General features: G+C 45.0%; 1 protein-coding gene across 1 annotated transcript in view; it reads left to right on the forward strand.

Moving 5' to 3' along the window:
• Positions 1–25,992, forward strand: part of LOC8039312 (E-selectin) — a 67,842-nt gene that overhangs the window by 20,724 nt on the left and 21,126 nt on the right. Inside the window, exons 9-11 of the mRNA XM_029983846.4 lie at positions 7,520–7,699; positions 18,236–18,409; positions 19,307–19,486. Of these exons, the coding sequence (XP_029839706.4) occupies positions 7,520–7,699; positions 18,236–18,409; positions 19,307–19,486 (534 nt within the window). The remainder of the gene's footprint in view (positions 1–7,519; positions 7,700–18,235; positions 18,410–19,306; positions 19,487–25,992) is intronic.

The raw sequence follows: 25,992 nt of genomic DNA on the forward strand, positions 1-25,992 counted from the left end.
GTGTGCGGGGTTGCTGTTTTCTTTGTTTGGTTTTCATGTGATTAAAGTTCAGTTGAGAGTCAGGGCTTCTCCTGTTTGCACTTTCTTTAGTCCCCGTTTCTTCTGCGCTGTTTGCCTTTTCGTCAGTATGAACCAACTAACCCACATTACCATCCTTATTCTGTTTTATTTACCTCGAGATTGAGACGTGTCACCTCTGTGCGGCCGAAATTGTAACCATTCACGTGTATGGATACTGCGCGGTGTTGTCTGCTTTGGATTCTCGCTGTGAAGCATGAATTTCGATGGGGAAAGCCTGACTCCTGGTGAGTTGCTTTATTCATGTAAAATGCTTGTTGTTTTGCGAGAGGTAGTATCGATTCACGACGTGTGGAAATCGTCAAAAGCGAATAATCCCGAGTTTGGATGCTTACACAATGAAGCAAGTGTTGTTAGTGGAATCCCAGGTTTTCCCAATTTTTTCACTTGCACAGCTCACAAAGAGTCCGCGAAAATATAAAACATAATTTAGTAAACGAAAATTGAACTGATTGTTTTGAGAAGGACTGAGGATCGTCATGTCGCTAGCCCCCTTAAATGAAGGGGTTACTGGCGTTGCGATCGATACTTTATATTACTGTGTCGTGGTTTGGAGGGTGGGAGGTCCGAAGTCGCAGTAATTTTACTACGTATTTAAGAGGAAACTTTTAGACAGAGCTAGGTCAGACACCCTAGCCTCTTGACATCCACTAGCGACTGAAATAACTTTGAAGCGGAAGCAACCACACTACCGATAACAACAGTAACGACAGAAGCATGGAATTAACAAGCACGCGGCTACGTTGCTTGCATACTATCAACAGATTGATTCGGGAAAATTTATTTTAACAGTTTGATATAACTATCTTCACACTCGGTGCATCGTTGGTTTAAAGTCTTCAATGGTAGAATGCTCGCTTAAGTTAGCGAGCATCTTCTCAGAGAACGGCTCTTTCCTCAAGCAGTGATCTCGGATCTTAAAATATCTCTTTCCTCAGTGGAACGCGGTATATTAACAAGCAGTGCAGTTACAGTACGGACGAGCTCGTGGAAATCGCCCGTAATAAGGAATTGCCCCTAATAAAAAGAGCAAAAAACGTAATCTGAGTTGTGACATTAAGCAATGCAAAACGTCACGCTTGCATTGCTTAATGTCACAACTCAGACTGCGCTTCTTGCTCTAACTATATGTTTCGGCCTCGTCATTGGCTGAGCTGCCTCCTTAAGTTGCGGTGATTGGCTCTCCGAGTGTTGTGAGGGTACGTTGACACGCGGGCTTTTTTTAGAGTGACAGTGTAAAACGGAATTACATATTTTACACCAATCACGACGTCTTTATACAGTCACACGCATGTTCCGCTCTGATTTAGGTACATCTATTTGTTCAGTCGTACATATGTGAGGTCAGACAAAATTGGGTCTCGATGTTCTTCAGTTTCGATGCGACCAAACGCGAGCACCACTTGACGTGCATGAGCAAATTCATCGCGAACACGCTTTGCGTGAGTGTACAACGGAGTACCCACTGAAAGTCTCGCTCGTTGACCCAGAAGAGAACGACGATCGTCGATAATCGCCGAGTTGGCAGCAACGACGATCAGAACCGAACGCGACGCATATTCGGACTCGTCGAGTACCGCAGTAAACCATCAACAACCGCGAGCATCACGGCATAGGGTCCTCCAGTTGGCGAGGCTTGTTTTGGTTTGACGCGGGGGAGTGAAAAAGCGTGAGAAAGGGCCCAGCGTCAATAGGCTACGGCTCGCGGGAGCTACGGGGTTGACGTCATGCCCTCTCCATGTTTTCTAACCTCCACGACGTCGACACGTCGTTCATTTCCGCAATCCAGAAGCGGCCACCTTAGCCCAGAGTACGTAGCGCTGCTGACACTGTTCCGGAACTACACTGTTTCTAATGGCTTCGTTTGCTCGCTGACAAAATCAGTGGGGAACACGTCAATGCCATCGAGGTGGTTTGCACGTTTAGACTAGGAGACGGAACGGCAGGCGCCCTTCACTGCCGCTGAAGCTCAATCAACTCAAGTCGTTTATTAAACAACGCGCTCGACGTCCTCGAAAAAAAAAAAAAAAAAAACGAAACCGAAAGAGGATGAGGCGAGAGGGCGGAACTTTCTCCCGTCTGGCTGGAGAAGGAGAAAAGCGTCTCCTTCCTCCCTTCTCTCGTGTCCGCTTGGGGAGCACGCGGGTAGAGGGGAGGAAAACGCGCCGTTACTCCCTTTTTCCTCCTCTCACTTCTTAGTGCGCGCGTGGGTCGCTAACCATAGCGCATTTCGGCTCATCAACTATATAAACATAAGATCATTCTAAATTTGCAAAAAAAGGTATGCAAATTTGGAGCGTGTACTTTCTCGTAAAGCACTTGCGAAATCCAATCTTTGCGTATATTGCACTTATTGGCTTTCCCAAGCGCTTCTTGGGGAAGTGGGCGCTCCAGATTTCCTGAAAGTGCGTTTCGAGAGCGTGAGTAAATTCCGAGTAACGTTTCGATATAGTTTGTCGGAATCGAAACCCCCGAGAGACAGGCGATTTGAATGCACTTTTAAGTACCGAAAGAAAAAATAAAAGAAATCGTCTATAAGTGGATAGGTGTTTTGGGGGAAACGACCAGCTAGAGAAGCTGGTAGCAGCAACCCGAAATTTCCCGGCACGGAGGCGACGACGGTGGCGACAGACGGCGCATTTGCATACCAGAGAGTTACGACTGTCTCCCGAATAACGAATCCGAGGAGCCTAACACACGCGCGGAATGTAGACCACATCAACGGAAACAAACGGAGCCGTGCCGAGACTTTGGCTAAGCGAACCAACCTGCACTCCTTACGACTGGAACGCCGTGAACGGTATCCCACCGCGAGAGAGGGACTCCGCCGCGACGAGCGCGGCGCGTGGCCAAGAAAAATGCGTTCGCAGGGCTCGGATGGCTGGGAGTGCTCGTATACAGTTCGGTGCGGTCCATCCGAAGATGAAACGGAGACTAGCTGGGCCGTAAAAGTTAGCAACCTGCAAAGCGCCGACGCTGAATTTGTGAGTATAGAACGAAAGCTAGCTAAGTTAATGATAAAGCGAGAAGGAAATAATAATAAAAAAGACGAAGTGGATATTGTAGCGCTTAGGGAATGCTGCTCCGTATGGGTGAGGCGGCAGGTACTTCCGCACCCTCAGAAGATTGCTTTCTTGGCACCCGGTACGCGTTTCTCTGTTTCCGGCCACCAGTCGTAGCCTGTGTGCGCGTGTCTGCGCCACGCTAGACAAACAACGTTAAGCAACTCTACCGGCACAAGCTGAGCAGGTGTTTTGTTTACAGCAGTGCTGGAAATGACGGGTTACAAGTAACGACGTTACTGGTAATTTACGAGAAGGAAAGAGGGACATTGAAGACAAGCAGGCGTTTTGTTGAAAGACGAAAGCCTCTCTTGGTCTGTTTGTCTTGAATGTCCCTCTTTCCTTATCGTAAATTAGAAACCAACACGCTTAACCATCTATACGTTACTGGTAACGCGTTAGTTTTTTCACTAACGTACTCGTTAGAATCTCGAATGGCTAGTGATGTCGTTATTATTTGACAGTCTTTCCTATCAATTTGCGTTGCCCATTACTAGTGAATTTTGATTAAAAAAGGCCGCATGATTCCTTGAAAACCAATACTTTTTATTCTGCACACCACGTAAAAGTGGCAAAGAAGCCCCAACAAAGCAATTTATAAACGGCGTCTTTTCAAAGTCTTTCGAAATATACTTTTAACGCTCCCACGACCGGGCCCAAAAGGTGCGAGATTATCGCTGCGAAAAACCCCTACGCGTTCTCAGTGCAGTCTTTGTATAGAAGCTGCTAAGATCACCGTCGCCGTACCCTGAAGAGGAAGCCGTCTCGCTGGAAAGATACTTCGGTTCAGGAGGATTTTGCCGCCGCTCCAAGGATTTTACCTCGACGTCCCTAGCTACCCCAGCTGGTCACATCTTTTTCTTCATAACGAATAAATTCTCGTTCTGTCAACAACAGAAAGGATGAACGCAAAGTTTGGAAGCGCCGACGTTCCCACGCTTTGAACCAAACCAAGTGTGTCAGCGGTGGCCCGATGCTGACGTGTCGTTAATTGAAAATGCAACGCTGGTTTGTGAAGGAATAAAATAATGTTTATTATACCGAATTAACTTTGATTACATGAATAGGTCCACTTTGCGTCCGTTACTTGTTGTGCATCCGGTCGTTCTTTTTAGAGCGGTTTCTTCTTCCCAGGCAGGTGCCATGACCAAGGTTCGGTTCTTTGAATCGCGCTCGCGAAGCGTCACGTGTTCAAGGATATATATTACACATCCTGCCGACAGTGAATCTTTTATTAACCTGATTAATGCAATGTGAATTTCTTTGTTGGTATTTTTGGCGTTATTGAAACTTCAAAATCTTTTATTTTGTGTTGTTTTGAATTGTTTGTTTATACTGTTCTTTTCTGGCTTGCGCTGTTTGTGTGAGTTTGCAACGTGCAATGTGATCTCACTGCTCTGCTGTAATGCTCCAGCGCTGCAGAGTACAAATAAATAAACAAATAATCACTCTGAACAAGTGTATTGTTGCCGAAGTTTATAAAGGCGGTTTATCATAAACAGCTGTCATACGCTAACATTAAAACACAAAGTCATGACATACTAACGTAAAAGTAACGTCCGTTATTCAGGGCAAGTAACGACAGCGGCATTTTGTTACATTTGCAAAATGGTAACGACGTTCTGTAACGCGTTAGCTTGTCTCCAAGCTAACCAGTAACGCTATTTCGTTACTTATTTTCGGTAACGGGCGCAACACAGGTTTACACGAAGGAATCTTTACGGAGCCAATAGTAACACCGTGCGTTGGCGATGAGCAGCTGTAATAACATTTGCTAACTGCATGGGGCTGGGGGTCCGGTACATAGCGTCTGTGCTACATACCTGCTACGTTTTTGGCTGTATGATCGCCCGGTTGCACTTTAATATCTTTAAAAGGTTGCTACATCAAAGTACGGGTTCTGCGCCTAACAACTTTAAATAATCCGTGTGGCGTCGCTTAATCTTCGCATGTGTTAAACTATACAGCCACCGTGAGCTTATGAAGACCAGGGTCTTGCGAGCGCTGAGCCTCTCATTAGGAAGTTTTAGCAAACCGTTTTCGCTCATTCGATACGGTGCGATGGTACAAACTGCACATGCGCAGTTCGTACCAGAGGGCGCATGCGCACTTCGTACCAGAGGGCCAATTGTACCTTATCGGATGTTCAAAAACGGTTCCCTAAAACTCTCTATTATCACCCCAAAACAGATAAGATTCTGATAGTAAACTGTCTTAAATAACCGTTTTTGCTCATCTGATAGGGCGTGATGGGCCCTGCGGTACAAATTGCGCTTGTGCTACCGCAGAAGCCTCGCGCATGCGCAGTTCATACCGGAGGGCCCATTGTACAGTATCTGATGGGCAAAAACGGTTTCCTAAAATTGCCTAATAGAGAGTTTTAGGGAACAATTTCTGTATATCCGATAGGGTACGATGGGCCCTCGAGTAACAACTGCGCGTGTACGAAAATTGTGCGGTAGCATATGGGCTGTTCATACCGGAGGGCCCTTGGTATACCGGATGTGCAAAATCGGTTCCCTAAAACGGTTCAAGAAAACTTTCTAATATAAAGTTTTGGGGAACCGCTTTTGCATATCCGGTACGGCACGATGGGCCCTCCGATAAGAACAGCCCATATGGTGCTGACAGTGTTGGCGGTAACAAGTTACAAGTAAAGCCATTACCGGTAACGAGTTAGTTTTCTCGGTAACGTAGTGACGTTCTAGTTACATTTTCTAAATACGTACGGGTAACCGTACTTACGTTACTTATTTCAACTAACGGGTAACGTAGTTACTTCACGCGTTACATATTCTCCGTAAGGCTTAAAAAATAACACTTAAATTTTTTTTTTGTGTGTGTGTCTAGGCGCCAAATCATGTGAATTTTTTTTTACTTTTTAGCTTTTTTTGTAGAGTTCTTGTGAGTATTTAGGCGAAACCACAAATAATATAAGTTAATTATGTTGAGTTTCCGCATGGACATAATGTTTCTTGAAATATGGCGCCCAAGCGCATTTCTAATATCAAAACAGTAAAATGTGTCAATTTCTAATTAAAAAAAAAAAAGTAACGCAAAAGTAACGCGCTCTACTTTTTGTCGGTAACGGTAACGCGGCCTTTTTCTTTTGAGGTAACGTAGGTCGGTAACGCGTTACTTCTATATTCGAAAGTAACGAGCAACGTGTTTCGTTACATTTTTTCAATAAGGCCCACAACAATGTCTACCGCGGAAGACTCGCACATGCACAGTTGTCGCCGGAAGACCCATCGTACCATATGGGAACTGCAAAAACGGTTCCCTAAAATTCACTATTAGCCAAAAAAAAAAAAAAGAAACGTCGAAGGTTTAAGTACAAACCAAGAAGTCTGCACACAATAATTCACGACCCCGCATTTCTCAGGTTGTCGGTGACCACATAGTCGTGGAACACAGCGCAGATGACACGCTGAAAACGGTGAACAAAATTTAGTATATCGAAATGCTCGGTTTAGATTTAATCACTGGGAGCAGAAATCTCGTTCTGACGTCACAAACCAGAGGGTCTCAACTATAGACGACGGTCACGCAGGCCCCTCAGAACTGGTGATGCAAAATATCTGCAGTTCGTGCCACTGGATTAAGTGCAGACGACAAAGACTCTCGCCGTGTAGAGATGTTTGCGGTCCCTTCTAGTTAAAACGTACTGTTTAGATCAAATCGAAATGTAAAGAGTCGTGGCAAGCTGGCTAACAGACAGAATGGTTGTTTTACGTACAACCACCACCTCAGAGAATTTTCGCTATAAACTCCTCACCTTAGTTTTCCTCGTTTCGACCATTGTTGTAAATTATGTGAAATTTGATTTCCACATCTTATCAAATGTCTATATTAGCATTCGCTATAAGATGCTAACCCAGTACGTGATCTTACCTACTGTTCATATAAATGGTACCAATATATTCGCAGCAGCCACTAGCCCTTTTTCAAACTAGGCCTTCCAAAAACTTAAAACATTATTTTTTATGCAATTTGTGTATATTGTGCAATCGGTGTATCTTTATATAACTTGCCCTGGGCTTAAAAAAGTTTGGGAGTGCTTAAATAAATTAATAAATATAGATATCAGCGTTTTAATATTGTGTTTATGCTTTTTTTTTATATGCACATATGTGTGGCCGCTTTCTGGTATAATACACAACCGTGTCGTCAAGGAAAGAAATGATTATAAATTGTGATTACCCTCTTGTGTGAAAAATACAAATAAATCTAGGCTTCTTTTTTCGGTGAATAGAGAATGCAGGTGAAATGCCAATATATGGACACCTTAAAAACCCGAGACATCGCCATCATCTCACCTGCATGATCTCCGTTATTTTTGCCAATTTACCCTTAGCTGGTTATTTCTCGCTTTACAGATATCGACTGCGGCGAACCTAGGCCGTTGGACGACGGCGAAGTTCTGCTGGTGAACGGCACCTCAACTTTCCTGAGCGTGGTGAAGTACTCGTGCCACGACAACTTCACCCTCTCCGGCGTTGACACCAGAAGTTGCCTCGAAACGGGACTGTGGAGCGACGTGGAACCAACGTGCGACAGTGAGTGTACACCTTTGTACTGCGTTCGCCTCCGACGAGCTCGGTAGAATCAAAACGGAATTCCAATGTGGAGGACGGCCTTCCTTGATAACGAAATGCTAAAGGATTGCATTGCGGATGGTTTTCACATCATATAAAAGACAGTGTGCAGACATTGTCTTAGATGGGTTTCTTCCTCATGTGACAACTCTTGTCACGTTGGCCTAGTAAAAACCGTCAACAGGCATGTTCGAAGCACGCAAATGTGGGAAGAAAAGATGCTTCCAGCCTGGTTGAGGCATGGGCCGCAGATAATTGTTTCGTGGTGTCTGCAGCAAACAAGGTGTCTTTCGTCTGATGCATGAGTATAGTTTGCTTTAGGGAGGTTAGCGCGAGAGCGCCTGGAAAGTGCAGCTTTTGTCATTGGGGCGTTTTAGCCAGTCGCTTCCACTTCGAACGCAATCGCCTGCCTGCGCGAGTCGTTAAGATGGAGGCTCTTTTTGTTCCGTTTCTCGTACTCGGGCCGCTAGGCGTCGTCACCGGAACGCTGCCAGCACCGTTTATGACTCGGGTAAAAAAAAAAGAAAGCGGTCGGTTTGTCCGCCGCCCCAGCCGAGCGTCAGGCTTTGGGACACTGGGAGATCATTTGCCATCTTGTTATTCTGCTTCATTTGAGAAGTTGAAACAAATCATTTCGAGGACGGCTCACAGTAGTAAGCGATCATGAATTTTGTAAACTACGCACTGTAGTAATTTTTTGCGATCTGCGGGCTGCCGAAAGGTACCGTGGCGACCGCGAGCAGACGAAATGATTTGCTTCGACGGCACAAAACGTGAACGATCGTTCGAGTTCAAGACGACGGAGACACACCAACCTTCCTTTGCGGTCGTTGAGACACCTTTTACCCTATTTAGGTTCGCGGCTCTTGAAATTCCGACCGGTAAGTGTTACGTCGGCCGCCTTGTTTACACCAGTCGTACGCCGGAAACACGAGATGCCACGGTTTTGCACGCTGCAGAATGTTTCACATTTCAGTTGAAAACGGCGCCGCCGGTTAAACGAAATCATCCTCATCGTTTACATGGCTGCGCCCGTCTTACGATTCGCTGAAGCATGTTAAATTTCGCGTACGGTTTCGTGGAACGGACCAGCTGCACCGATCATGATTTCAGGACCATCTGCTCCAAAAAGGACTCGCTAAAACTGCCAATTATGTCGAGTCCAAACCATTTCGAAGTGGTAGATAATGGCCGAAACAAAAGGAGTATATGTAACCATGTTTGGGATAGTTTAGAATATAAAAACACGTTGTATTCGGGCTTTGCCTTTGACACCTGCAGATGCTCTCATATGCAAACAAACTTGCACCCGCATGTGCGCAGAGATATATGCACACACACATTTACAAATATACACTAACATATACACAAGCACACGCATGAGCACGGACAAGAGAAAATGCATACGCGCGCGTATCCCACCCACCCACACACACAGACACAATCACACACACACACACACACACAACCGTGCGTGCGCACGCACACATAAACCCACACACACACATGCACGCCATGGACACGCAGACGTGTACTCACCCTCAGGAGTTCCTTTTGTCTAAGCATCCGATGGACCTACCAATGCTCATATCAACAAAGTTTGTTTTTGTTGCAAACTCATAAATTTGAGAGATCATTAACATTTCCTGAAGCACTGCGCCTTACAAGGAACATACTAATGTTTGTAACGCAATTAGGTTCACCCAGCAGAGAGGATCATGAAAATTAATGATGACCATATATTTACAACTCCGTATGTGTGCCGTTCCCCCGTGGTAATGAGTCGGCTGAGCAAACAAGGGTCGAAAGACAAATATTTTGCTAGACAGATTGGTTTATCGCCAGAGCCACATATAAAGAGAGTTTGGTCAATGGGAGGCGCGAGCAGCCAGTGCGTGCACTGAGACGCAGATAGAATTCGTGACGTGCTCTCTTTGTCAACCAGAAGCCGATTATAATCCCCAAGATGATGGTAGCGAGAAACAAGTTTAATAAGTGCGTAAAAGTTAAATGAAGTAACTCTTCATGATAGAAAATACAGCGCACGTGATGCTTCAATTATGATCATGCAAAAAGATATAAGAAGCGAATGTGCCGCTCGAACTCATTTTTGCTCGGTCGGAATCTGAGCGCTCGGACGGCACTTTCTCTGCCCTCGGCGCATGGCGTACAGATTGCGTCGTTCGCTCTCCTAGAAATTGATTTTGCATGATCGTGATCAAAAAATCACGTGCACTATATTTTCAGTCACCGAGAGTTACTCCGACGCACTTATTAATTTTGTTTCTCGCGACTACCGCCAGGGCGTTATTCGCGGTATCTTTCTGGTTACATTAGAATTTGCGAAGACGCCCTGAAACACGCCTTAAACGGGAGCTGAGATGGTCGACGTCGATACCGAAAATCGCAAGCAGAACCGAACCAGGTGAATCAGGCATAACAAATCGGTGATGGCCACTGGTAACAATGATCAACATCTCCTTGTATCTACTGCTTACACGGAGCCTACTTAACCCAACCCACCTTCAAACTCAAAGGTATTGAGGCCTGCAGTTACTTCTTATAGCGATTCCCGGGTCAACGTTCGGTCTAGGGGGTGCTGTCGTTTGTACGAGCAGACGACAACAAGCAGAAACGTTTGAAAGAGTAGACGACTGTTGAAACGATCAGGCGGCCGTTTGAACTCGAAGACGGACTGAACTTATTGCGCGGATGGTCCGTACAACTTCGCGGTTTTTGCGCGCTCATGTTGGAACAAAACAAATAATTCTGACGACCACGAGTATCCGTGAATTCAACCTAAAGTGCCTCCAGCACAAGCAATCGTGGTCCGACGGCGTGCGATTTTTCTTTCTTGCGGCCCCTATTCACTTTCTCGGAAGAACTAAGCAGGCAGAAACCACATGAAATTTGACCTTCAAACTTTTCGCGACTCTTTTTGGTACAGCTTAAATCGCGGTGTTCTGACGAGAAGGCAGGTTTTTTGTCTGGTTTCTTCCGAAGTAACACATAAATGCCCGTCCCGCATGGTGACTTCCGCCCACCGTCCCAGACCGGAAGTGCGCCCGCCGCGCCACCACCACGCCGAGACCAGACTTGGCAAGTAATCCGCTGCAAGTAACGGATTACTTGTAATCCGTAACTTTTTTTATTAGTTTTGTAATTGCCACGTTGCTTTTTTTCGGGAGTAATTTGCAATGTAATTTCGTTAAAAAATATTGGTGACGGATTACTTTAATTACTCGTTACTTTTGTTTTTAAAATGAGCTTAATACAGTAACTGGAATAATACGAGCAAAACATTCAGTAGCATAAAGAGAGCACGTTCAACAAGAACAACAGACTCTAATCTACGGAAACAAATCAAGGTTAAGTGGGACGCCTGCATTCTGCATTGGGCTATACATTGTAACGTTACAACCAAGTTTTTTTCTTTTCTTGTGAATAACAGGCGAAACACCCGAGTCAAAAGGGAGCTTTCGTAGGTCGCTTCTTTAGCTCCGAAACTCGTAGAGGAGGTAGACGCCGCTAGTGAGCATGCGTACCGCTAGATTTCTCCGCAGAATTCCAGGGATCATTTCAGGAGGCCGTAAGCTAGCGTGATGGCGGGTGTGGTTGCAGCTTTCGGTGCCTTGTCAGTTTACAGGTTAACGAAGCGCACCTACACTCTTTCTCTTAAATAAAATATTTCATTTTTACAAGGAGTACCAATACGGGTGTATGAGAAACGAAAAGTAGTGTTAAAAAAACATTTTTGAAAAATATCAATTTTTTTATTGTTTTTGAATAAGTGTACGGAAAAAAGTAACGTGAAAGTAATTTGTGACGTTACGAGTAAAGTAATCAGTTACTTTTCAGCGAAAGTAATTCGTAATGGTAATCTATTACATTCGAGGCTCGGTAATTTGTAATTGTAATCCATTACATTTTTCAAGAAGGCTGTGTCTACAGTGCCGTCCGACGGCATTCCAATCGCACCCACAAGTGCCGTCCGAAAGAGAGTCGGACGGCGCGTGTATCACTGGGGAGCTCGTTAAGCCACCCCTCTCCGCCTGCGTTCACGCCGCTTCGCGGCGACAGTATGCGGCTGCTCATTACAAAACTATTGGCCTATTTGACCCCGTCGTACACGCCGCTTCGCGGCGTCCAGCCGGCAAACCAAGCCCCGCTGTACCCCATGCACCTCCGGAAACGAAGTCCCATACCATTTCGGTCACCGAAATTTCGGTGACAAACATTCGTTTTTTTCTGTGTTAATAGTAAAAAAAAAAAAAATAAAAAAATAAAAAAAATAAATGTATATATCGGCAAATGCGTCGGCAAAATAAAATGATCGCGAGAAAACAAAAACAAAAAAGTATGCCCGCACTGAAGATCGAAACTGTGGATCGCTTGCTTATGAGACAGACATCTTACCACTATGCTACACTACGCTTCAAAAAATGCGTTTCGAGAACTCGTTTTATACGGGACTTTCGGACAGCACTTGAACGCGTGAGTGGAGTACCGTCGGACGACACTTGAACGCTCTACAAGAGTGCCGTCGGACGGTACTCTAGACACTACGCTTCATCAAGTAACGAGCACAAGTCTGGCCGAGACGTAACAAAGTGGAGGTTCATTATTGAGTCGGCGGATACGGTGGAATAGGGAAAAAGGAAAGAGGGCTAAAGAGAGACGGTTGAGGAAGAGAGAAAAAAAATCCAGCTGACAACGAGGGAGGGAAAGAGAGAAGGCAAAAAACTGAAATACAGGGAAAAGAAAACATAAGGGAAAAACGTAAGCCCGCACAACACTTGGTGTTTTAGAAAAAGAGACAAAATGAAAGCAAAATAAGATATTCTGAAGGTACAAAATTGTATTGAAAGGAGGATAGGGGTTAAAAAAAATAGAAACTAAAAAAAAAAAAAAAAACGTGCCAGAAAGAAAACAAGGATTCTTTCTGAAAACGGATGACACGGCTGAGCTGTGAAATTCGAGACAGGGAAGGGAAAGGAAGCCGGGACGAAAATATTTTATGGTTGTAACGAGACCAAATATGCTTAAAATAATTTTAAAAAAAATCACGAAGGAAGTTTTGGTTTTTGCTCTTACGGTCTGTCGCTTGCAGGCTTAATTATCTTGCAGTTGGACTCACCGACGCGTATGGTTAACGACAGCCCAAGAGACACCGGTCGTGTCGAGTCCCGGACATCTAATTATCTCTCCTCCGCCAATGAGATCGCGACATTAGCCGATAGGAACTCCGAAGGACCAATCACGAAGCGAGTAGGTCCAACTTAACCACGCACATCCTATATGTAAGTGTGCGAACGCACATATATCTGACGGGGACGCACCTTCCCGCTCCCCATATCGGCTGCGTGTGCAGCATCGACGGATTCTCAGAGTTCAAAAAGCGAACGAGACGCACCGTCGTCTGGTTCGCCTTTTTGTTGGAGTACCACCACCCAGAGAGAATATATATATACACTATATATATATATATATTAAAAGCTACAAAACATCGGATGGAGTCTCGGACGAAATGAGTCTTGGCAGCTATACGACGTTGTTTTAGATGATGCGCGTACGACGACGAAGGCGGAAATTGGCGCTTGGGGGGCCATCTTGTTTTCTCGTGCGCACATAGGGCCACTAAGCTAAGCTGAGAGCATCGGCACTCTGTTTGCCCAATTGCCTTTCAAGCGCACCGTTTTTTTTTTAATTTCTTTTTATAGTACAAAAAAGTAGACGACATGGGTCAACGTTGAAGTTCAAAAAGAGCGACTGCCAGAGTTTTAAGTACATTGTAAGGAACCTCAGGCGACTGCGTTTTTCTTTATCGCGGACTGTTTTAATGATTTTAGAGAACGGAGAAAAGTTTCTCGGGGCTTCATATAAAACTTGGAATAGCTGGCAACATTGATTCTATGAACCAGGATGGCTGAAGCAAGTTTAAAGCGTAGTTTATATCGAGGTTCTACCAATGCGCAAGTGTTTACTCGGACTCAAATAAGCAATCTTACGATGAGCCCCGACCACAAGTAAAACAAATTATAGAACAAATTGATCCTAAAAGCATCGGTGTACATTGTAGCTTAGTGTTGTCCACGTGGGTATATAGTTCAATTTCCGGCCCTCTTTGTGCACAATGAGGACCGGAAATTGAACTATATGCTTTAGTATACTTACGCAGCGTTGAGCGAAGCATGGAGACAGCCCCACATTTGTAATCACCAGGGCTCGAGGAAATGAGATGTTACGTACCTCCACCGCGTTCCGCAAACTCATTAATGATACGAGTGTTTTGATAGCCTAACGAAAGTATAGTACTGGCTCGACTCGTATTATCTTGTTTCTCGTGTGCGGTCCTCATTAATGTTTGTTCTTTATATTCCTACGTCCACAAAAAAGTGTATTTAGATACAAAAAGAAAAAGAAAAACAAGATACTTTGTATTTTTGGCCCACGGGCTTTCAATGCGATCTCTTGGCTGGAAAGCAAACTGCGAAGAGAAGAAACGACCATCAGAAGAATAGTAGCATTTTTAATGCCTATTGAGGGGAAAAAAAGGGGAGGGGGGGGGGGGGGGTTGACAATGGAATTTGCAGGAGCGATTAGGTTAGGAAATTTTTCGGCGCAAATCAAATTGCGAATTGAATGAATATCTCGAAATAAGGACTTGAGTCGCATTGTTCGGACGTTAGTGGGTCTTAAAAAAAATAAACAAGCTCGATTATGTTGAAAAAGACCGGGAAACAGACTGTGTTGAGTGAAAGCAACGTACTTGGGGGGGGGGGGGGGGGGGGGGCAGCGGTTCCTTAAGGAGGTACTGAACCGAAATTTCGGATAGGTGGGACGCTGCAAACCCCCAAAACATCGCACATACAGCGATATCTCGAACGGATCGCCGTATTTTTGGAAAATAAGTGCGCGATTGAACATGGTCGACGAGTCCGACGAGACAAGTCACGTCACGATTCCTATTCCCTCTCCTCCTCGCTACGTCCCGTCGAGCTGGTGAACCGAAGCGAGGAGGAGGGAAGCGAGTCCGCCTCCCCTCATTCTCAAATTCTCCCGGGGGACAATGACGTCAAAGACGTCGCTTGATCGCGCCCTTCTTTTTCAAAAGTACGGCCATCCGTTTGAGATAACGATCTATAGGTGATGTTTTGGAGTTCGCAGCGTCCCGTTCAACGCTTCTTCGGGCCTATTTTACGAAATCGAAATTTCGGTTTAGTATCACTTTAAAGCGCGATCCAAACCAACCGTTTTCTTTTCTTTTTTTTGCGCGCCTAGGCCGTGCGCTTCCCGGAAATTGCGTACTTCGTGAAGTTTTTTCTGTTTCCGGTGCGCTTTCTGAGCCACAACCATGCGCGTTGGTTAAGACTGTGCGTCTTCGGGCGAGCGAAGAGCATCTGCGCCAGACGGCGAAGAAACGCGGAGCCGGAACTAGTGCCCCCCACCGATTGGCCGGGAGTGGAGCACCCCACTACGGCACAGCGCGTTTTCGCGCGCGTTCAGAAAAGGTTGATATCATCCAACTTTCTCATGGCGCCCGGAAGGCGCAAGGAATCAGCGCGACCTCACGAGATATGCAATTTCCGGGAGCCGCGTGGCCCACGCGCGCACAAAAACGCGTTGGTTTGGAGCGTAGTTGCTCTCCGAACACCTACGCCACTTAGGTCTGTGGTAACCGGCTAACAATCATTTGGTCACGGGTTCGATTCCCGTCGTGGTGTAATTTTTATGTTCGTTTGGAATGGGTCCTATGGGCTCATATACTTTATACAGGGGGTCCCAGATAACATATCCCACACTTAAAACAATAATAAAAAAAAAACAAAAAACGGAGCGCTTAGCGGGAGTGTTTGTATGTTGTTAGCCAGGGTCTTACGGAAATGCACCATCTTGTTCAGTGGGCCTAGTTATTTAATTAATTAAGACTAATGAGACAATTTTTTGATTATTCAATTGAAGGGCCAAGGTGTGAATTGGAAAGTTGTAGAGAAAATTGAGAAGCACCCAATTAAGCTGTTTGCTACATGGTACGCTTTGCGCGCTTCTCTTTCTTAGCCTACAAAAAAAAAAACAAGACATAGCCCACCTTATCAAGACATAGCCCACCTTATCACAGGCGCGCCATCCGAGATAGGGCGTCGAGTTTGTATACAGCTTCTCTACGTGGGCGCCACCACCTTCAATTCTGGAACTTCCGGTATGCGTGAGAACATCGCTTTCTTTTCGCCTCGAGACCAAGAACGACCGTTAGTCGTTCTTGTTATGACCCTTCTATACTTTTTTTTTACTTGTTCAGGGTTGTAATCTCTTCCTTTTTGTTCGGAACGCCTACCGGATAGAGGGACGACGTGACTAGGTGCGAGGCTAAACGAGAAAGGTATACAATTCCCACCGAAGAGAGGCACAAGCACTTGCTGCTATAAAGCCCTATCTCCGAGTGTCTACTTTTCAGCAAAAGACATGAAAGACCGAATCGCTGCAATCTACACAGGAAGTTTGACGAATAACAAGACTGAAAATACGCTCAGGCCTGAAAACGCGGTAGGGGATGTGGCACTGGGTATGGTGAAACATCATGCTCAATAACAAAGCGCTGACTGTCTTTTTAATGTCTAAACTTGTGTCAGCCTCATAATTCGCCGAGCTGCCAGAATTTTTGTTACTGTAAAGTTTGTGAAACGCTCGAAAGCGTCACTCTAGTCAGACGCAACGTAAGAATGATTGTGCTAAGTGGACGACGGCGGGCCCGAGAAAAACCATTGTGGAAAGGAGGTCACTCCTCTCTTCTTTAGCTTTCCTAGTTTCCACAATTTTCCCCCTCGCATTAGCTTTCTTACGTTGATTCTGACTTATAGAATGTGTTGCTCAAATATAAAGGTTTTTAATGTAATTTTTGTTTAAAATAATAATAATAAGCTTCATTTACCTTTAAAGGGGCCCTGCAATGACTTTTTGACTGGTTTTTAATTTGCACTGAACCTGAGCGTACTGATCGTAGTAACTTAATCCAACTTTTCTTTTCTCAAATTTCGCTTTATTTTAAAAGTTATAGGCAAATTAGAATTACAAAAACAAGCAAAAAATAACCTCCTTCATGACGTCGTAGGTCCTGCCTTGAGTGGCCGTGAACTAGAGGAGGTGTAGTGAGCTCATCGAGCGCAAACGGCTGCCGCACTCCGTGTCGACGGCTCGAGAGGGCGCCACTAAAGCACGTGTTGGATAGGCTGTATGAAGCGGGCGGCCAGGGCAGCTCGTATTGCATTTGCAGCGCGACTAAACACTAATTCGGCATAACATTTCATTGGCCACAAACGACAGCAAACACGGGGTAAAGTTCAGTTCAGAACGGGAGCCACTTCGCGCTGACGCACCGCCAAATGGCCAAATCGCCAACAGTGCCCGCGCCGAAGGCCTTCGGAACGCTCGGAACCGGTCGGATTCTTGAGCCGGTATACGACCACAGCGCCGCCGCGTACATCCGGGACCTTTCTACTCTCCTCGTTTGTCGTAGCCTCATTCCACTACCCTTTTCTAGTATGCGCAGTTTTTTTCTGCCGCTTGGTGGCGGGTATGTCGACGGGTCATTTCTCGTTTCCGTACTTTCTAAACTGCATTTGTTTCTTTTCTGATCTAAAATAGTGAACCAAAACTACTTTCATACATAATTGAAACGGTTCGCGACACGTATATTTTGTATCTCGACTAAAAAAAAGCTCTTAGCGGCTTTGACCAGTGACAAGCCCAGGACCAAAGACGTCACATTTTGCGCGCTTTCGGTACCGCGGGTCGCCTTCGTCGGGGGAGGAGGTTTCCGCGTCGTCCGGTTAAAATATGACGCACTGATATTTAGTTACTCTCTCCGTGCCCGCTGGCTTGCCCCAACCCCAAGAGACGTGGAAACCGCAAAAAAGGTAGACGCTTGAATATGATTGCAGGGCCCCTTTAAGTGTGGTGGGAGCTGAGGAAAAAAGCCGTTAAAGCAGCTGTACGCCTCCTCAGCCCCCTTACAGTCACACAGCAGTTCTAAAGATTACCATAGACAATAAATTATATAATACTCGAAATAACACAATATACATACAACATTTCAAGAGCAGTAATACAAGTTACATAACAGTAATCAAATAACGCAGTGATATATGTACATAAAGAAAAAAAAAAAAAAACAGCGTTATGACGATTTTGGAAGAAAGTAATTCCGATGTTCACGAGTAATATATGACCTTCTATCTATATCTGAATGGACAAACAAGTGTGTTTAATAAGGCTGGCAAGGCCCGTTTAATCCTTTGAAGGCCATAGTCTGAACGCGAGGTTTTACACAGAAGTCTGGGTGACGGGCGGAATATGTTGGAACTTTTACTCTGATTGATGCTAAGGATAACAAAAACGTATTTGTCTCGTGTTGCTCCTGTTTACATTTCATAGTAATGAGATTATTTTGTCAACTAGTGAAATAAATTTTGCGTTAATTTTTTTTTACTCCTCGTCCAGTGATTTCGTGTGGGGAACCGGAGATTCCTCTAGGAGGCTACGTGGTGGAGGAGGACTTCCAGGTGCACGATACAGTCCACTACAAGTGTCACCCGGGACACGTCATGGCGGGGCATGAGACCAGGACGTGCCTCCGGGATGGAACCTGGTCCGGATCGGCACCCACCTGCTCATGTAAGGAGCTAGGACCCACCCATTTTCTTTCCGACTCAGAGCCGAAGGTACTGAATGGAGGAGAACGGCCACGGTTGTTCTTCAGTTTTCCCGCCTCCAGTACGGGCTTCCCACCATGTATAATACGCTTGGGAGTCAAGCGAGCCTCCAACATGACACGCAGCCAAGGCATGGTACAAGGCAATGAGCGGGCGCGGGTGGCCGGGCATCACAAAGAGACGCCTCACCAGTTTCATCGTGACAGTGACTTTTGCTGCGGGCTGCAAGCCGTGTGCCTACGAAGCGTAATCTGCCTGCGGTCGTCTTGAGCGCGGAGACTCGCCTTAAAGTCACGAGGTTACGTTAGGGTTTATGGGTTAGGGACGGAGAGCTGGCATATTTGACTTTCAGTCAAATGGATGAAAAAAACAACAAGGTACCGAAGTATTCACGACTCCAGTCATAGCTTTCTATTTACTGACAGAGACTGTAAGATCGCCACGAGAAGCGGCCGCCGAAATGGAAAAGGTGGAGCGGCAGACAACGAATGAGAGGATAGCCACGTGACTGGCGCCCGGCTGCGGCGAGAGACCGAAACACACTTCTCCCGAGCGAAGAAGTGTGTTTCGGGTCCTCGCCGCTGCAAAAGCTGTGCGCTGACGTCCAGCTTCCCCGAGAAATGGCTCCTTGATGCTGTGTGCTACCAGATCCTCGCGCTCCAAATCTTTGACGGGGCACTCTATGGCCCTGTTGTCGAACTGCCAGGCTTTGTGAGTATAGAGGAGCTATGCACTAAGAAAACTGGCATTCGCTACGCCCTGCGTTTCTTGAGTTATCTAAAGTGAAGGGGAACAGCTTCACTATAGTCACCGACAAGGGTCGAAGATGTTTGTGCGCCTTTCGATTTTCTCGGAGCAGTCGTGGACTGCGGCCGGGTCCCTCCGATCCTGAAAGGGGAAGTGGCGTACGAGAACGGCACGACGTTCCTGGGCAGCAGGATCGTGCACGGCTGCAGCGCCGGCTACAGACTCACCGGGGTGCGTGTTCGCACCTGCGGTCTTGAAGGACGCTGGAGCGGCACTCCGCCAAAGTGCGAGGGTGAGTAGTACCGTCTAGATTTTTTTTTTCGCGCTGTTTTGGCGCCTGTTTCAGCTCCTTGGTCCAGCTTGTCTTATTGCTGCGGCCCTTTTATATCCCTTTTGAGCCCTACTTTAACAATATCTGCCATTTGTTTTGTGTATTCACAAGTTCCCAGGCACTATATCGTTTAAAAACAATGTCTTAAAAGAAATCGGCATTGCATGTTAGAAGACAGTATTTTGTAAGGAATGACTTCATAGTTTTCGAAACGCCGATATGTGACCCGAGGGAAAACACATCTTACGTCTTTTGTGGGATAACAGCAATAAATTAAAGCGTCCCAAACAAATACAAAGCAGAACCCGGTCTACATAGCTTCGTTCGGGCAGAGCTCGAGTTGAAGAGAGCATGTGTATTATTACGAATGTGACGGGTCACCGAACACTTGTCTTTAAATGGCCTAAATGTCTGAGCGAGGGCTTGTGGAACCTATGGCACTTGTGGAGTTACGCTCTCGTAATCATTGCATCTATTAGCGTACAGATAACCAAAGAAATCAAGGTAGAGCCGCTGTGTCTTATTAACATTTGGCTTTACTTTTTCAAGTTATCTAATATACTGATACCAATATTATTTTCTGAGTAACAGTGTTCTTGGGCGATGTCCTGAGGAACGCTTTGGCTCACCACATTGCTAGTTTAGAACTCTATATCTAGCATTGCATCACCGGAAGTAATGTGTTGGTGTGTTGGTTTGTGTTCCGGTTCGTTAGCACTGTCCCAGGTGCGGAACATCGCAACTCGTGTGTGGCATTTTTGTACTAAAATGAAGGTTTTACGGCACATCTCAGAAGTAGTGTAGAGTGAAAGAAGTAATAGTGTAGTGTAGAGCGAAAGAAGTAATAAAATAGTGGCAGGCATTTTTTTAATTTTCAAAGTTCTTTTTAGAATTTTTAATACAAACGGTGGAAACAACGCTTAGTAATTATGATATAAGGTCTAAGTGCCGTGGTTATAATTTTGCCAACCGCAAAGAGATTGTCCAACCTTTAAAAATTTGACGAGCCAGCTTGACGGGGTCTTAAAGAGTCCAGGTTCGCGCACGCGTTTCTTTACAATAGTTGGCATTCAATGCGACTGTTCATTCTACTGAAACCTCTTTCAAGGCTTGCAGATGAACTCTGTCAAGTAAGAAATAACTTTTGTTAGGGACTGACACATTATGCCGCCATTGAACTTTGTACAAACGTCCAACAGAATCATAATCTTACGCGTCTGAAATAACGCCACCCATCCATCATTTGTCAAACATAATCGCTCAAAAAACCGCTAAAAATTACAGTACACTAAAGAGGTATATGCAGAGTCTGTTCAAAACGCTATTGTTCTTACCAATGTGGCTCCGGCAGATATCAAAGACCGCCAGCTGTTCTGCATATCGACCCTTTGCGGAGACCTATAAGCTCTTTCAAACTATGTGCGTGTTCGCTATTCTTGACAAGGCTTCAGAGGCCCTCATTTCGCTACCAGTGCGGTAAAACACGTCTGTGTCCAACCGCCAAGCTAAAGAAATCAAATCAGCCCCTGAGTTCAATATCCTGCGCCTGCAGGGACCATTTGTTCGCATACGCTTCTACTCTGTAGGGGCTACGTACACGTTCGATCGTAATGTGCTTCTCGAAGTGCCTCTCCGGACAACACATATAGGTCGTAAGACTCAATCATAATTTCTGGCTACTGAGCACAGTGAATATAAAAAAGAAACCTAGGTCCTCGTCTTTGTCACGCGATTGTTGTCGGAAGAAGACGTAATCGATTTGGGGTCGCTGAACTACGACAGCGCTCTGTTCTAAAAACTAGGGACGTTGCGAAATTGCGGAGGTCCAGTGTTGTTCAAAATATCGCTACAAGTATTTAAGTTAAGTTACTAGATGCCTCCACCATAAAGTATTTAAAATACTACTCAAGTTACTTTCACTGTAAAGTATCTTGAGAAGAGTAGAAATACTTATAAAGGTAATTAAGTTACTTTTGAAGACATTTCCGCACTGCATAATTTGAATCGACGTCAGTGACAAACATAATTATAGAGTTGCGCAAATCTGGTTTACCAGAATGGTTTATTAGCGCGCAACAGAACAAAACGAACACAAAAAACAACAACATTATAGGATTACTCTATGTAGTCCAACTACAAGGGGCAGGACATTACTGATACATGCTATAAAACATTTCTGGGAGAGAAAAAGAAACGAGGTCGCTTCTGCTATAGTGACATTTCTGAATGTCACATACTGCGGCGCACCTTCGAAGCATCATTTAACGAGAATTCATATTCTCCATATGGGGAGTTCACCATAAGCGAACTTGGGATTCGGAAATGAGCGAATGAATAACAGAGCCTACATAATAGCCACGGCACTGGTCGCACTTTCTTTAAAGGGGCACTGACACATCAAAATCATATTTTATTTTACTATCCGAAACGATTGAAAACGATGCCTGGACATTACCCTCAAAATTTGAAACTTGGGAATTCAGTATTTCTGAATTAAAAAAACAATTTCCAAATGACGAATTTGAAGTTCCCGCGCGATCCGCGCCAGTGCAGTGAGTCACATTTTGCGGTCTCCTGCGACTTGACTTTCTGTCGGACCTCCGCTCCACGCTGTGAAGCTAAGCGCCGTTGCTACCGCGGCCCGAAGCGAGGAGGAGGCGAGCAGGCGGGATAGAAGGGTGCCGGCGCGGGAAAAGAACCGGTTTCGTCCCCGACTCGCCGATAATCCTCTGCTCGAGCGCCGCCAAGTTTTCCGAGGGAGCATACAAATCCAGGAAGCGACATCACACCGAAATCTTATTTTCGGTATTTCAAAAAGAAAGGCCGTAGTGCGTTCGCAATTGCGTTAAAAAACATGTTTTACGATTGTCGTTATTAAATGTTATACAAAGGTCGCCTACAAAGCTTCTAAATTTCCTGATTTTTGACGTCACCGATCAAAAGAAGCAAGGAGGTGAGCGCGGGAAATATAAACGCCAAAAATAAAAAGGCGCGCGCGCGCGGGAAAAAATTTTTTTTCGCCATGCGTTTTTTTTTTGCGTGTTTATGACTACAACTTGCATCGTTTTAGACAATAAAAAAGAATACGACCTTTGGGGTGTCAGTGCCCCTTTAAGTAGTTACGTTCAGAAAGGCACTCAACGTTGGCGTCGCTTTGTTGGCATCTTTATTTTATTTATTTATTCATATACCCGTAAAGGCCCTCGTGAGAGCATTACATAAAGGGGGGGGGGGGGCTGCATGGATAGGTTTCATACAATAATAACACAAAGAAGGGAAAATAAATATGCACACATTAACAAGAGTTCAATAAAACCACCAAAAAGCAAAACAAAAAACATTAGGCACAATAAACACAGTTCAAAATTAAACCTTGCTGTTTAATCAAATAATCTCGATAATTACGTTTTGAATGCGTCAGAGTTTTCAATTGTTACGATGGCATCAGGCAGGTTGTTCCAGTCGAGAATTGTCTGGGGAAAGAAAGAGTGGGTGAATGCGTTCGTGCTGCCAGATAAGCGGGCGATTGTTCCAGAATTTTCTTGTCGGGTCGATGATCGGAGCGGCCATTCTGCTCGTAGTTCATTTTCTGTACTGTGCTCTGCTTATCAATGTTCGCTTCAGTGTTCGCGAGAGCAATAAACGCCATACTGACGACAAAAAAAAAGCTTTGACGTTTTGCTGTAGCGCTTTTAATAATACAACAAGCAAAAAAAGAAATTTCTTCCGTTTTGTGTCCCCTTCTGATTTTCTTCTATTTGTTATTTTCTTGATACCGAAGTCTGCATTGTTGTCGTGGGTCGTTTCCCGTTCTGTGTTGCGCCTCAGTGTGGCTATTTTTACTTCCATAAAGCCACCCCTTTTGTTTGAGGATCTTTTGGGGGAAACTCTGGGAAACAAAAGGCGCCTTTGGGAAGGCGAGAGGAAAATCTTAATTGTACAAACTTTGGGATGAAATATGAATCACAATCGGAACAAATGCGATGTTTTTACGAGCTCAATCTAAGTCACCGTAGCTTATTGGAGCTAGCAACAGGATTTGGTTGCTCGAAAGAATGTTCTTGTTTGCTCGTGCCACGCCCACCCTACTTCATACCGAAAACCTCGGAAAATGGCGGAATGTTAAATATGTACTTCAAATAATGAGAATAACATACTCACAAATTTATTTACAATACAGTATCAAATTCTCTCGATCAAAAGTATTTGCAAGATACCACGATACTTCAAAAAGTATTTTAAATACAATATCGTGAGTAGAGTATTTGAGATAGGCACAAGTCTGCCGAGGTCTCAGTTTGCCAACAGGTTCGAATCTTTTTTTTTTAGCTTGAAACCCTTATGTTTGACAAAGGCGCGACAAAAGTTTGACTATTATGCGCATGATCGTAAATTCAAGATGGCCGTGTGCTGTCAGGCGGAAAAGGGCGCAGCATACTTTTTCACAAACTGGATCATTAAAGGTTTATGTTTAATTTTATATCGAGTAAGGATTGGAAACTTTTTTCAAAAATGTAAGACAACCTAACGTATAGAAAATTTTATTTCCCGTAATTTAAATTGTTTGGGTACAAGTCGAGCAGCACTGCTCAAGAAATCAAACTTCGTCAAAAAAAGTCGAAGATCCACCAAACCTGTCGAACCTCTAGTTTCGACAAAACTGCAACAAACTCCAAGTAACCGTCACGCTGGTGTTAGAGGTACAAGACTTATTTATCTGCCGGTTTCGATTGTTAAACTCGAACTATACAGGTCATTATTTGTATATTTTAATCTGGTTAGATAAAATATGTTTTTTGTTCTTTAACCTGGCAACAGTACTGTATCGTGACCTCACAAACACGCGGGGTCTCTACAAATAAATTATATTGCGCGCTCTAGATATTTTCTTTAATGTATATGACGGGGGAGCAAGCTTGATTTGATGCGGCGTTTATCGCTTTCACTTCAGACTGTACTTGCCTCCAGCACAGCACGACTGTTATCCTGGTGTCTTTAACATACAGCAATGAGTATTTTATCAATCCACACGGAAACTAGCGGAACTGTATATACAACTCCTAATATCACAGTTTGCGTCTGAAATTGGTTCACAATATGTACACGGTGTTCCCGAAAAAAGAGAAGCGTGTTTTTCACCTGGGGTAAAAAATTCAAGGAAGATTGATTGGTGGATCCTTAGGAAAAGCGTTAGCATGACCTTTGCGAAACGCCAAACACGTCCGCCTTTGGGAAACACTAACGCTGACCCCTTCACTTTCATGTTTGGGCTTTACCTTTTTGGTTTTTTTTGCTTCGTCTATGTTTGCTTCTTCTCTTTGGCTTTGTTACGGGGTCAGTGTTAAAGTTTCCCAATTGGGGACGTGTGCCGCGTTTCCCAAGGGTGATATCCTAGTTGATTCCCTAAGGATCCACCCATGGACCTGCTTTTAATTGTTTTGTTGCGGTCTAGAATGACTACCTCGCGCCTGAACGGGCAGAACATGAGTAGGCGTACATGCCCTCGCTGGAAGTTGATCACGTAGATTACGGGGTTAGCTGTGGTAGCGGAGTATCGCAGTCTAATAAATGCGGCCAGCCGAGCTGGGCGCTACTTCCGCCCCTCTCTCTCGTTCGGCCGCCTGATGCGCCTAGCAGCGGCATCCGCTGCCTGACGCTACTTTCACTGTTCACGGGTTTCGGCAGCCCGTCTTCTTCGTTCACGATCCGTCCTCTTTCGCGGCCTTCTTGGACCATTGCTAGTATACTACACTCTGTTTCATACTTAGCGTGGAACGCTGTCAAAGCTACTGGCGCGAGCGCGTGGCTTCATCTATGGTTTTGTTTGCGCGAGAACGCGTGCAAATGATCAACGAGATCCAGCGACACGCTCGCGCCAGTAGCTTCGACAACGTTGCACGCTAAGTATGAAACAGAACATAGTGCTGTGTCACACTCAATTTTGTAGCACAAACCAAGGCATACTCGCTTCGCACACCTGCAAGTTCAGACTCGTCCCGGCATCCGCGCGCTCATTTGGCATGTTCAGTAGCGGCTCCACGAGTCAAGGGGTCAGCGCTCCTTCCATTAGACAGCAAAAACCGACTTCCGGTGCACGTAACTTTGAGTCATCGGAGCCAGGCTCTCGTGCACCGAGTCCGGAGACGGTGCACGAGGAGTCAAAAGAGCACAGCATGACGTTATTCCGGATCGCTGACGAAGTTCCGGTGCTACAAGAAAAAAAAAAAAAATAGCGAGATAAGCTCCGTCGGCTTCGTCGCGGGTCTGCGGTTTGCTCGCTTTTTGGTAATAAAAAGAGGTCAAGGTAAGGCGAATAACGCGTTCGAACTTCTTTTCCAGGTAAGGTTCTTTTCGAAAAAATCCATTCGCGTTCGAACTTCTTTTCTAGGTAAGATTCTTTTCAAAAAATGCATTGAACCGTATTTTTTTTTTTTTTTTTTTTTGAATATGCTAATAAACAACGTAAA

This window comes from Ixodes scapularis, unplaced genomic scaffold (assembly GCF_016920785.2).
Source record: "Ixodes scapularis isolate PalLabHiFi unplaced genomic scaffold, ASM1692078v2 PGA_scaffold8__174_contigs__length_109621045, whole genome shotgun sequence".
In the NCBI taxonomy this organism is placed as follows: Eukaryota; Metazoa; Arthropoda; class Arachnida; order Ixodida; family Ixodidae; genus Ixodes; species Ixodes scapularis.